The 13,829-nt window shown below is 45.7% G+C and overlaps 1 protein-coding gene across 2 annotated transcripts in view; it reads left to right on the forward strand.

Moving 5' to 3' along the window:
• The window catches only part of Myo10A (unconventional myosin 10A), a 180,265-nt gene that overhangs the window by 27,288 nt on the left and 139,148 nt on the right, over positions 1 to 13,829 (forward strand). For both annotated transcript variants that reach the window (XM_075868746.1, XM_075868747.1), the window contains exons 3-6: positions 1,968 to 2,056; positions 3,302 to 3,365; positions 8,458 to 8,567; positions 11,683 to 11,757. In XM_075868746.1, coding sequence (XP_075724861.1) covers positions 1,968 to 2,056; positions 3,302 to 3,365; positions 8,458 to 8,567; positions 11,683 to 11,757 — 338 coding nt within the window. The remainder of the gene's footprint in view (positions 1 to 1,967; positions 2,057 to 3,301; positions 3,366 to 8,457; positions 8,568 to 11,682; positions 11,758 to 13,829) is intronic.

Genomic DNA, 13,829 nt, shown 5'->3' on the forward strand with positions numbered 1-13,829 from the left:
ACATAAAGTTGTTTCATTCATCGAAACTAAATTAACTGGATAAAAAAACAGGTTTATTTTCAGCACACATGTCAGAAATTTGCAACCAAGCATAGGTCACGAGCATAAACGCCATTTTAAGATGAAACTACCACGTCGGCCTTTAGAAAGGAAGTGGCAAAGGTAAGAGGGCAGGGAGGTTTGACGTCACGCTGTGGGCTGCATAACGCTGCCACGCGGGCCGCATACTGTTGCAGATTTTTTTTTTCTAATACAATAATAAACTGATCTTTCACGATGCTAAAATTACCAGGCTCACCGCGAAATTATGCTTGCTAAACGACAAAACGTTAAAAAAAGTGCGGGTGGTGGTGTCACGTCGACGTTCCTGCACCCCTCACCGTGACGTCATAGATTTCGACGTCGTCTACTATAGTCTATGTTAACTAAATGATAAAGATGAAGTACAATTTCTTTAAGGGGTGGGGGCAGAGGGTGAACAAAGCAAGTTTTGAAAATTTTCGCTCAGCCAATATTGCCGACATCCAATCTTTGAATGCCGCAACCGCATGATGCAATTTCCTAACAGCGCGTCTGATGGCCTACCAATTAAGTTGCGGTGGTGGTCGTTTTCCTTTTATCTGTATTGTGTATATATATGCATATATACCTAAAAGTGTTAGCGCCATTGGTAGCCATGGCGGTGGGTGCTGTCATGGCTACGAACGAAAGGGTGACCGTTGCCGTATATATAGCTTTGGTAGAACATTAGATTCGTTATTCGAACGTTGCCGGTGCGGTCCCTGCTGGCGGCTAGTGTTATTTCATTTTTCTCATTTATGTCCATTTATGACTAATAATGTCCCCCATTTCACTTGGCTTGATTGGTTCTTATTAAGGTCAAGATGTATACAATGTGTTGGAGATCGAACTAAAAATATACGCTGGCAGTAATGACTCGTAAAGCATTGTCCAAGTAAACAGCTTTCAGAGAGTGGCTGTTTACTAAAAATTTTTAAAGCTCGGGCACAGTTACCTAAACTTATTAAAGAGTTTCAGTACTGCGTACGCGTCGTACGTGGCGGCGTTGCGTACGTAAGGACGCCACGTTCTGCGTAGTGCGCATGCGCAGACCGCAACGCGCACGTATCGCGTTACGTACGCAGCCGCTACGTACGCACGCAGGAGATGCGTGCGTGCTTACGTATGAGCTGATCGCGCCGCGCTCGAATAAGTTCGCGACAGCGCGAGACTTCGTTTTGCAAAATGGCGGCATCGAAGGCAAGCACCGACCGGCTCTGTGGCTTAAAATATGGCCATAATCTGGCTATAACACTTCGATGGGCTCACATTGGCTGTCAACAACACGTGCTTCTATTTTGTTTTACCAGATGACGCAACACGCTTCACGCGCGTTACGTACGCGGGTACTACGGCGTACTAAAAGCCGATTAGTGGCAAACGACGCCACGTAACGCAACCATTCCGCAGTACTGAAACTCTCTATTCACGGAAGGCGGCACGATGTTACGCACCAGAAGTGCTGCAGTTTGTCTTTTTTTTTCCGTCCCTGTTTTCGTCGTGCTAATATTCGTTTAAGATGGGTGTTACGCACACTGTCTTCGTGTGCAGACGCAGTCACGTGGGAAAACAGCGCACATGGAGACCTAGATAACAAAGAAACGCACCAAGGGAGCGCTGTGGTCGTGTGCTTCCTTACTGTTTGTCTGCATGTTTTTTTTTAGCAGCGTTGTATTGCCGTTTTCTGGTATAAGCCCACGGGAGGTCTTCATACTCTCCCATAACAGAGTACCAAGTATAATCATTAACCCCTTTTTCTAAGCTAACAAGACCCAGATGTCAATGTAAAGTGTTATAAACGCAGCTCGCACTCTCTCTCTAACATATCTTTCCAGAACAACGTTTGCAAACTGTATTACAGCGATTATTTGTCAGCGCCTACAAAAATCTCCATGTCACGCACGCAGGCTCAGACGTTCACCATCCACAAGTTGTCCACCGTCCGCAAGCGGCAAGACCTGGGCACCGACGGAGTCGAGGACATGGTCAAGCTGGCGTAAGTCACGTGACTGACGTGCCCCCCTGATCCGGCAGCGTCTTTTCGCTTCCATCACCATTGTTGTTCTTGCTTCTCGTGGCGCCACATGCATCACTCGCGCAACGATCACTAGCTTGACCTTATAGTTTTACTCTGCTGAATACCGCAGCCCGTCAATATAGCCGCCGCCGCCCTTCGCGTTGCCGATCCCAACAAGTAATTTAACTTTTGTCCCTTGCTCATGTTCGGTCTCAGGTGGACCGCCGACTCGTACCGAGCCCAAAACAGGTTCCACTTTGAAGATTTCCCACCAAACTTTATCATTTCAAGCTTCGGTAGCTTAACTATAACTCCGTCGCGGCATGTCCTGTACTTGATGACGACGCCTTCCTTGTAATATCCTTTGAATTCGATTCCACGGGCTGTCGAAGTCTGAATTCTATTGCAGACAAGGTCGTCGTTATTCTCTTGTCGTTCTCTATCGCTCTTTCGAATTCAGTTTTGGCACGGTCTTCTGTCAAAAACTTTTCCATTTGCTTCGTCGCGCTCTTGACGGCCGTCGCTAGTGCGCCTGCGTTGTGAATAACTGCTCCCGGCTAGCTCCATGCATCGTTAATTTGCTGCTCGGCTGCGTTAATCAGCTGGGTGATCTGGTAGCGAAGAGCTGTCTTTTTCTTCATTATCGCTTTCTTTCTTAATTTTAAGGCGGTCAAAAATGTCGCCTTACTTGTAATTCGTTCATTGCGACGATCGTGTATACTGTCCTCGTCGCTCGATCCAGGTCGATCCTCCGCTCCTGCGCCGTTTTCTTCTCTGCTTCTCCGTGGCAGGTTGACCTTTCTCGCCGACGGGCAGGTATAGTGTCATGGTTCGCGGCACAACCGATAAAACGATCGACTCGAGTGACGACTTCGAACCAAAAGCGGTTTATAATCCTCCGAACGAACGAATCGAAACAGTGCGCACTCGCACCAGGGAGCATTCTTCTTTCTGCTGCTTCTGGTGTTTGACGACGATACTTTTATAACGCTGTGCCACGGTGAAAGTTGCGGCACCAGGCGCGTATACGTGTGTGTGTGCGTGCGTGCGTGCGTGCGTGCGTGCGTGTGTGTGTGTGTGTGTGTGTGTGTGTGTGTGTGTGTGTGTGTGTCAACCTCTTATTTATTCTATATTTTTATTTTCTTCTGCAGCGACCTGAGTGAAGCGGCGCTCCTGTGGAGTGTCAACCTCTTATTTATTCTATATTTTTATTTTCTTCTGCAGCGACCTGAGTGAAGCGGCGCTCCTGTGGAACCTCAAGATCCGCTATGACAAGGAAAAGATATACGTAAGTTGGCTGCTGCGTAGTGAGAAATTGCGAAAATTACTGAGAGAAACTGCCGGCACATTAGTTTGCAATTTTGATATGGTGTAAAGACAACATATAAGAACTAACGAAAAGGATCCCACAAATGAAGTCATGTCGCATCTATATATTATAAAGGGTGTGATGATGATGATATGTGGGGTTTAACGTCCCAAAACCACCATGTGATTATGAGAGGCCGAATTGGAGGGCTCCGGACATTTCGACCACCTGGGGTTCCTTAACGTGCCCCCAAATCTGAGCACGCGGGCCTACAATATTTCCGCCTCCGTCGGAAATTCAGCCGCCGCAGCCGGGATTCGATCCCGCGACCTGCAGGTCAGCAGCCGAGTAGTTCAGCCACTAGGCCACCGCGGCGGGGCATTATACAGGGCGCCCACGTAACTTTAACCATATATAGTTCAAAAATAAGCTGGAACACTTAATTACGACGCGACCAAATGCATGTTGCTCACCGTTGTCTGGAGTTACACTATTTTTTTTTGTTTTCAAATATTGTTTAATTAGACTTCTTTAATTTATTAACTTTTTAAAGGACGAAAATGAATAAAAAAATTTTAATGAGAAAGATGTAGATCGGTTTGCGAAACATCTAGGTAGATATAGTTTTGAACTTTATATCTGTTAAGTATTAGTGTTTTTCTGCTACTTTACAAATGCCAGCGAAATACAAAAAAAAAATACCACGCGACAAAACCGCTCGCGCGTCAGTGCGCACGACGATTCTAGTGCTCCCTAACGTTCCGCGTACGAATATATATATATATATATATATATATATATATATATATATATATATATATATATATATATATATATATATATATATATATATATATATATATATATATATATATATATATATAGGCAGGCATGGTGGTTGAGTGGCCGTAGCGTTGCATATAGTCCAGGAGATCCTCCGTGAGCGGTCACAACGTGGTTTATTTCGACGTTTCGGCCTAGAGTCTGGCCTTCATCAGGATTAAAGATACAGTTTGTTGGTGCTCAGCTTTATACAATCTCAAATCAGAGGGCAAGGAAAAAGAAAAAAAGACAGAAAAAAAAAGAAAAAAGAAAAAGGAAAGAAAAAAAGAAAAAAGAGAAAAATAATATACGGTGGACGCCCCTCGGGTGCCCCCCTTCCACCCTTCCCTCCACTTCTCCCTTCATCTCTCTCCCCCTTCTCCCCTTCACCTTTCTGATGTCAGCGGTCTGTGTATGTTTCCGTTCACTAACGCATTCCTCCCGATCAGACGGCCCCTCCTGGCACTGGCGGTTCGGTGTGGGGCAAAAAAAGAGCTTTTCAGGAAGTCCTAAGCCTTTAACTACTCGGGGTCCCGTATATATATATATATATATATATATATATATATATATATATATATATATATATATATATATATATATATATATATATATATATATATATATATATATATATATATATATATATATATCGGCCTACTTATTCATGAGTCGGCAAAACTCGGACTCGCTGAGACTCAGATCGAGCCGTCAGTCTGAGAGTTCGAGGGAGTCCCGTTCAGGAAAATTTTGGTGACTCTGAGTTCGAGTGAGTCGTCCAAAGCGCAAGATATATCTCTTCAGCGAGTCTGAGTGAGTGAGTGAGTGAGTGAGTGAGTGAGTGAAACAACTTTATTAGGTCCGCAATAGACGCGAGTTAACTCAGCGTCACCTGGCTCGGCCCGCTCGGGGACGGTCAGGTCAACCCTGACCACCCTCGTGCGGGCACTCTGGACGGCCAGGATTTGAAAGGCGAGGTCCAGAGACCTTAATCAGCTTATTCATTTCCTCTTGGTATAAAGGGTGACCGGCAAAGGCAAAGCCCCACAGGACATGCTCGAAGTCCGCATGGCTACCACAAAAGGGACAATTCACCAGGCTTGAGCACTTTATTTTTTTTTTTTTTTTGCCGACCTAAGATAGTAGACGACGGGCTGTGTCCGCAAGTTGTGGGGTTTGTCACGCGCTAACCCTAAATCGCACACCACACACCGCTACGTCTTGCCACTCTTCCCAACCAGGCCGAACTCCTCCTTCCCCACACACGCAACCCCCACCACTCCAGTCCCAATGATGATGATGACGCCGTCACGTAGTGCCCTCTCTCGGCCACGTCCCGATGATGATGATGACGCCGTCACGTAACGCCCTCTCTCGGCCACCCTCACAGGTTGTTTGTGCTTCCGCGGTTGCAGGCGCGTTCATGGCCTCGTTCCTGGCACAGCGGCCGATCGGCGCCCGCGGTTGTGTAAACAATGGGGAAACTGTGATGTTCCGGTTCGGTCGTGGCGTTTTCTTTTTTTTTTGTTTCACTTACATTGTGCCGTGAAGCGTGAACCACGGTGAAGGGAGGAAGAGAGTATAAGTCGAAAGGCCTTCCATCTGACAGGTCTCGCTTCAACGTTCTAGAGCCGACCCGTTTAGCGTAAAGAAACATAATTCGCAGTTTACACTGCAGCTTACACGCCTGAACGTATACGCTTGCAGATGCGTAAATGTGCGATTGAATTGCTCACACTCGAAGAACAACAGAAATTTCAACAGAAACATAAAATTTGGGCTTATTCGTAATGATCGAAGTTAAAACAGTGCACAAATAATTAGGTCTAAAGGACAGAACGACGCGTACACAAATCTTGTTCTCTGCGTGTGCGTCGTTACACTTTTCATTGTCGTTTTTGCGCGCGCTGTTTAAATCCCTAATGAGCCAATGTCAAGTTGTATACAGTCTTATACCGCTGTGACACGATTCAAGTGATGTCATGCGCGGTAAATGAAATTTAATTCGAATACCATTGCCGCGTTGCGTTACTGGTTTACACGGTTATAGAAAATGAGATTCGCAATTGATGTCGATGTTTGTAGTGAGTGCAGTGCGCTTTTTGCGTCCGACCACAAAACCGCTCGACTTTCCTAACATGCCTGGTGGATAAATATCACGTGCGAAATTGCTTGAACAGCTGCAATGTGCAGCGTAAAAATATGACAGAGTTAACAATAGTTATTGACGAGAACTTTATTGTTGATTTACGTTTCGCTGTAACTTATCAATTTTGTCATTTTTCGTTGAACTCCTGTCGTCGACAACAGATGCCGCCCTTGCCCGAGTTCGGAAATACGCATTCAATGGGCGAATGCTATTAGCCGTCAATGCTATCCGTTGTGCCCGCGCAGAAGCAAGAAAAATGGCATTTACACCTGTCACATTTGCTGCGGATGACATTAGTACAGGTATTCCCTTATGCAACTCAAGAAAGTTTTCCAATTCATTTTTGCTTCGCGCGTCAAAAGAGTGGAACAGACGTCCCGGTTACATTGTTACTATTAATGATAACTACATGTTCCATGATTCATTAATCATTATCTAACATGTATCAGTATGTGAATGTATTAGCTAACAATGCGTTGTGCGAGGTTTGGTTTACTTTCTTTAATTAACTGTATTCACTGCTTTTGCTCACTATATTTTGTAACACCAACACCCTTCTGCAAATATTTCTAAATTAAAATTGAATAATTAATAAGTATTCTGTGTAACAAGGTTATTATTGCACCCATTTGAATGCACGACTAAAATGGTGGAGCTGCATTCAGTCGCACTTAAATGTGGTTTATAAGTATTTGAGAGACGATTCCAATTAAAACGTGCAACACAAGTACTTTGTCGCAAAAACTGCGATTCAAAATTATTTATTAATACTGCGGGGCTGGGCGGTTATGCTTGCAGACATGTCGTTTTAGCTCAAATGCATTGCATCAAGCGCAAGGTTAGGAATGAGCCCCTGGAATTGCGACAGCGCGTACAATTTTAATTTGCATTCATTGAATGGGCAGCGGGCATATAACGCAAGCAAGTTAAATCGTTTTCAAATCCGTTTTCAAAGCTTGGCCTGAAAAACCAGGGGAGAGGGGGAGAGATGAACAACAAGAGAGAAGGCAGGGAGGAAAGAATGCGAAGTATGCTTGCACAATGCTTGAACACCCAGCAAGTGTGTGTTAGTGAAATTGTGTCGGGGCACTGCATGCACTCCTCGAATCTGGAACCTGAAAGTAGAACATTGAACTTCAATAGTGGAAGTGCGCCGAATAAAATGCTTCGTCGTCTGCATTCACATGCACGAGCAGAAGTCATAGTGCGAGTAGACTCATCCACCACTGACTATGCAGCATTGTGTAGGCACACTCATTCACACCTGAACGCGGAATTGCAAGTAGTTCCGTGTGGTGGCGCAACATTGAAAGTGTACACGTAAGCCGTGCTATATTTAAATCGCAGTTAAAAGTGCGACAGAAGTTGTTCGGCGTGATGAAACGGCCATCGCACAGTCTATACACTGTGTTCCGTACATTGTGTCCGTGCATTTCGTGTATGGCGGCAGTGCAGTTGCATCTGCAGATACACGTGAGCACGGATACATCGTTAAGCGTGCATTTCTTTAAAAATCCACGCTTTGTGTGTCTGGGCGAAGATAGAACGCTACGGTCTAGTGCTAAAAAAAAAAAGACATCATCATCAAGTATGCGTGTGCGTCACAGAAATTGTGCAAATTCTACTGCTCATCATATGCTAAAAGTGAAGAAGGGAAACACATGGTCCGAAAACACAGTTAAAATTTCCACGCTGACGTAACCGATGAGTGAGGAAGGCTAATGAAACGCCGAGGTCAACCCAGCGATCAGCGATTTTCAGCTACGCTGTTAAACCATCTGTACGAAGTGGATGGGCGCCCCGCCGCGGTGGTCTAGTGACTAAGGTACTCGGCTGCTGACCCGCAGGTCGCGGGATCAAATCCCGGCTGCGGCGGCTGCATTTCCGATGGAGGCGGAAATGCAGTAGGCACGTGTGCTCAGATTTGGGTGCGTGTTAAAGAACCCCGGGTGGTCGAAATTTCCGGAGCCCTCCACTGCGGCATCTCTCATAATCATATGGTGGTTTTGGGACGTTAAACCCCACATATCAATCAAGTGGGTGGGCAGTGACTTTTTTTTTTCGTCAAACGTGACCGTACGTCTTGCACTCTTTGCGCAGACTTACACGGGCAGCATCCTGGTGGCCGTGAACCCGTACAAGATGTTCGACGTGTACGGCGTCGACGTCGTCAACAAGTACCAGGGACAGATTCTCGGAACGCTGCCACCGTGAGTATTTGAAGGATTCATCAGTACTCTTCCAAGACGGGATGAGGAACGTGTACAAACACGGACACGGGAAGGAAACTCCAACACCACGGGCGCTTGTGTCCGCGTTTGAACGCGCTCCTTATCCTGCCTCGAAATGAACCAATACCAACTAGCCCAGTTATCTGTGCTATACTGCAATCCATGAGTAGCTGTTTCACAGACGGATGTGCATAAGCTTAGCTCAAACTGATTTCGCTTCGGCGCTTCCTCGTGGCGAAGAAAAGAGAAGTGAAAATTTAACAGGGCTCACAGACAACGAGGACTTAGGTATAAGGACAACGGCACAGTGCCCGTTTTTTTTTTGTGCGTGCGTGCATGCTTTTTGTTTTTGTTCTTTTTCCTTAGCGATGGTTCAAACAAGTCCAAGTCCGCAGTGAAGGTCGGTTCTCAGGCAAAATGGTATGGCAAGTAGAAATTAAAAAGAGCGCAAGACACAGAACAATACAACTACCATAGTAATAATCTCGAGGGTTCTACGTCCTAAAGCCACGATATGATTATACGAGGCGTGCCGAGGTGGAAGGCTCTGGAAATCGCGCCCATCCGTTGTTTCTTTAGCGTACGTTGACATCGTACAGCGCAGATGGCCCCCGCCATTTTGCATCCGCCGAAACCGCTGGGGCTCGAACCAGCGACCTTCGTATAAGCAGCCTAACACCATAAAACACTGTAGTGCGAAAAACGGTACAGTGTTTCTCGCTACAACACACAATGTCAGTGTAAGGGGCACGATATTGTTATGTTTTCTTTTTCCCCCGTTTACCGGCCCTCTCGTTTCTGGAGCTGTTTTTAAAGTTGTTTTATATTCTAAGTCCGCACTTTTTCTCTTTTAACCGTAGTGATATGCTATAGCACCCAAGTACTCAAATTACGCGGGGTGCGATCAGAATTATTTTCAAAGGGGAGGGAGAAAGGGGGATATTCGATTATATTTCATGCATTTTCTTCCATATGTTCGTGTGCGTATGTATCTAATACGTGGGCATATATACACGTATGTACATGGTGAATCGAAAAATTCCGGGGGTGGGTGGTGGGGGACCCTCTTTCCTGTCCAGCCGCAGTCGTAGTTGTAAGTGGTTGTCTGTTTGACGAAGTAAATACAAAATGAAGAAAGGAAAAAAAAGGAAGATTAGTTCTGACGACCTCGTCGCAACTGTCTGGCTCGAGAAAGGGCCACCTGAACGGCGGTCATCAGTGGATGAAGGGGCAGTAAACGACAGAGATAGAGGGGGAGGGGGCGTAGGGCCTGTTGAAGACCGACCGTACCGGCGGACACAATAACGTGGAGCTTATTCCGGGGCTTGATGGAAAACTAGCGAAGGTAACAAGCATGGTCCGAACACAACTCCCGGCTTTTGTGGGGCGAAGAGGTTTGCAGAAAATGTCGCGGGCGGCGGGCGGTGCGCAGTATCGTATACTTCCTCGGAAAGAGGGGGTATTTTTGTTTGTTTGTTTCTGTGTTCGTTTGTTTGTTCGCTCGTTTGTTTGTTCGTTTGTTAAAAAAATGGGTGGATCGGTTGGTTCAGTTGGGAATGAGGCAGGGCCTCTCGAAGCGCGGCTGCGTGGCTGCGATTTTTGGACGGAGCGACCCAGTCAACCTGTCGTGTTTCGCGAACCTTCCCCCTGGCCTTCTTCGTCGTCGTCCCGCTCTTCCACCAGTCCGCATCTTTCTACGAGCTTGCTTACTCGCGGCCCCGTACTCGTCACTAACCCTAACGTCGTGCCCGTAAGCTGAGGCGGCCGTCGCCGAATGTATTTCGCACACGTCAGCGTGAAGCTTCAAGTCGGTTCACCACCACTGACCGGGGTCGCGGCCAAGATGTGTTGCCTGTGTGTGTGAAGAGTGCAATCAGTCCTGCTCGCTCGGATACGGCGCGACTCGCATCGTGGATTAGAACGACGCCGATGGAAGACGTCATGGTGTCTGATACGGTGACGGTTGTTGGCGACTACGTCGACTACGAAGACTGCGATTGCGTCTACTATGACGACATTGCTGACGACAGGTAGACGTGTTTTTCTTCGTCGCTCCCAAAGGCTGATATGAACGCGGGAGTAGTTAGTGCAAAGAGCTCGTTCCCTACTCCTTTTCATATATCAGGTGCGAAAGTCATAGCGAGACTCGTTGGAGTGAGTTCATTCGCATCGACAAATAGTTTGACTATTTTACCAAACCTAATGTCAGTTTTTTTTTAGTATTTAAACTGATGTGTTAAGCCTTCTGAATAAACAAGCCCCGTTATTTATGCGGTTTCCAATAGGTTGTTTTCGATCGCTTAGCGTATTTTCGTTGTCATATTGTGGCCTCTTCGATTACTTTGGGTAGCGCGCAGCCGGAACTAATCGCGGAGGACACGCTTACAGTGGCGAATCAAAGTACGAAGCAGAATCGCGAGTTGGGCGAGTTGGTGGATGTTCATCAGTTGAGAGTTCAGCGCTGTGTCGCTCCTCTGTCCGTATCTAACCCGTTTCGCTGTAAAATATTCCACGATTAAAGTACGAGTAGCACGGGACATTCTGCTGACCAAACCTCCTCCGTTGCTTCCCCAGCGTCGCACGTCGTGCAGCTCTCTTGGAGAGGCGCCTCTTAATTGGGACCTGGATGTGCTGCGTCATCCCTTTTATAAAAGGGAGAGGGAGGGCGAAGAGACAGAACGGTTCTAGCCGGACGCTTATATGCTGTGCTTCCAACCGGCTGCAGAAATCAGGCGCCTTCTTCTTCTTCTTCTAACTACTAACACCACCACCTTTACGAAAGTGAATGTTGTGGGCATTTGTATAACACTTCGTTGATCGACGTAGCGCGTTTAGAAACATAGGACAAGGGAAGGGACAGAAGGGAGCGCTTACTTCCAACAAAATCTTTATTTCGAGGAGCGTACATATATATGCTCACGAAATTCGAAGATGTTTCTAAATGTTTCTAAACGCGCTACGTCGATCAACTATGTCTTACCAACATGCCCAACTTTATACTCTAGTATAACACTTCGTCATAAGTGTACATGCCCATCATCAATATGTCTGCAATCTGCAATGTGTCTATGTGGGTGTGTTCTTCACTTTACAGTCACCTGTTCGCCATCAGCAGCGCCGCCTACTCGAAGATGAGTAAGGACAGCGAAGACCAGGTCATTGTCATCAGGTGGGTGCTATAGTTTTTCCGTACTTTATTCTGTACGCGCTTAGTTTTCGTCAGCTAGAGCCGACGAAAACTGAGCGCGTCTCATGCTCGTTTTCACGCGTTTGCGGTTTGATATGGCCGTTAGTCTGCTACGGGTGTGGCGGTGTTTTTAATGAGACATGTACGGAAATTAGCCTTAATGATCAAGGATGTAGATTTACTCACTTATGGATACTAGTTTCGGTTTAATTTGCTTGTATATTCTTGTCGTGCTTGACATATTTGCTTTTGTAGACGTTGCCTGCTTGTTTGCAGTGTGTGTGTGTATGTGTGTGTGTGTGTGTGTGTGTGTGTGTCTGTGTGTGTGTGTGTGTGTGTGTGTGTGTGTGTGTGTGTGTGTGTGTGTGTGTGTGTGTGTGTGTGTGTGTGTGTGTGTGTGTGTGTGTGTACATTCATAGAGAAAATGCATTAGGGTAGGCGGCTCTAATGCAGGGTGGTGGAGAGGGAGCTTGCACTCTATGGTCATTGTGCAATTATCAAACGACAACAGAAACAAGTGAGCGTGGCAACTATGTGTTTGTTCCGCCTGAGAGAGAACGTTTAGACTCGCCAATGTAGGACTGCATATATATGTATATATGCTATTTTTCGTAACAATCAAGCAAAAAGGGGGTAGCCGTCGCCAAGTAACGGTGACAACAACTCCTTCGTTTATTTTTTTTTTGTAACAATCAAATAAAAAGAGGGTAGACGTCGCCAAGTAACGGTGACAATAACTCCTTCGTTTATTTTTGTATTTCAGTCATACAAGAAAACCCCTTTACTTCCATGAAGTGTTACGCAATGTGGACTGTGATCTAAGGGTTCGTGTTAACAACGTGCTATCATAAGCATTCGTGTAGTTGGTAGGTTAAATTCGTTCTCGACTTGTGTTTATTATTATTATTATTATTATTATTATTATTATTATTATTATTATTATTATTATTATTATTATTATTATTATTATTATTATTATTATTATTATTTACCTAATCAATTAATTATAATTAATTAATTAACGACCAGACTAGCTCCAAATGGCGTAAACTATAACTTAGGGAGTAGAATGTTGGGTCGCATAGTGCATGCGGGGTGTTATTGAAGACACTGGGGCAAAAGCTAGCTTGAAAGACTGTATTCACTTCTTCGCCGTTACATAAGGTGTACTGCATGGTGTGTACGTGAGGCTATACGGGACAATATACACCCTAAAAGGTGCTTAATGTCTTTACAGCTTTGTGGAGTGCGCTGTAGCCGGTTACGACCTAAGAATAATTACTAGCTCCAGCGCTCGTATCACTGTTTGACCCAAGCAAAATGTGCGTGGACGCTCCACCCAATCGAATCTTTTCGTTTCCGTGAATCCAAGCACCTGTCCGCTGTTTCAGGTACAGGATCATTCTTTTAGTACTGGCCTATTGAAAGATTCAGTTGTAGTTTCGTTCCAAATTAGACTACATTGATGCTGCTTGCGTCAGATCATTCTCACTGGAGGCTCCTCACGTTACGCAGGAACTCGGCCTTTCGCCCATGCGCGCCGCGCAGGTTAACCTTGACGCATGCGCATTTGCGTGTGCCCATGGCGTGTCTTCGACGCGGTGCAGTTTGGACGCGACCTCCTCTATAAACGTACGCCCCGCTCATGCCGCCACTCCCCGTGTCGCCATATTTGCTTTTGTCTTGTTTACTTATTTTTAGTTCTCTAAAGTGCCACAGCACTAGGACAAGGAAAATTAAAGAAACATTGCTGGAGTGGAAGCTCCTGCATTGCCTTGCCAGCACAAGTGAAGCCAGCTTTTGCCACTGCCAAGATGGCGGAAACATGCTCTTTTCTGATAGTGCCCACTTGAAGATCAAGTGGCTTTGATTTGTTATGTAAATGCTGCGTTAGTTCTATATTAAAAGATAGTTGTTTCCGACAAAATAACATACAGAAACAAGTATGGATGACTGAATCTCCAAAGAACTTTGCCTCTCATTAGAAGCTCACTAAGGAAAACTAGTAACTGTGAGACGCACTTGGAGCACCATGTGACCCAAAAAAAGTTCCC

This window comes from Rhipicephalus microplus, chromosome 7 (genome assembly GCF_043290135.1).
Source record: "Rhipicephalus microplus isolate Deutch F79 chromosome 7, USDA_Rmic, whole genome shotgun sequence".
Classification (NCBI taxonomy): domain Eukaryota; kingdom Metazoa; phylum Arthropoda; class Arachnida; order Ixodida; family Ixodidae; genus Rhipicephalus; species Rhipicephalus microplus.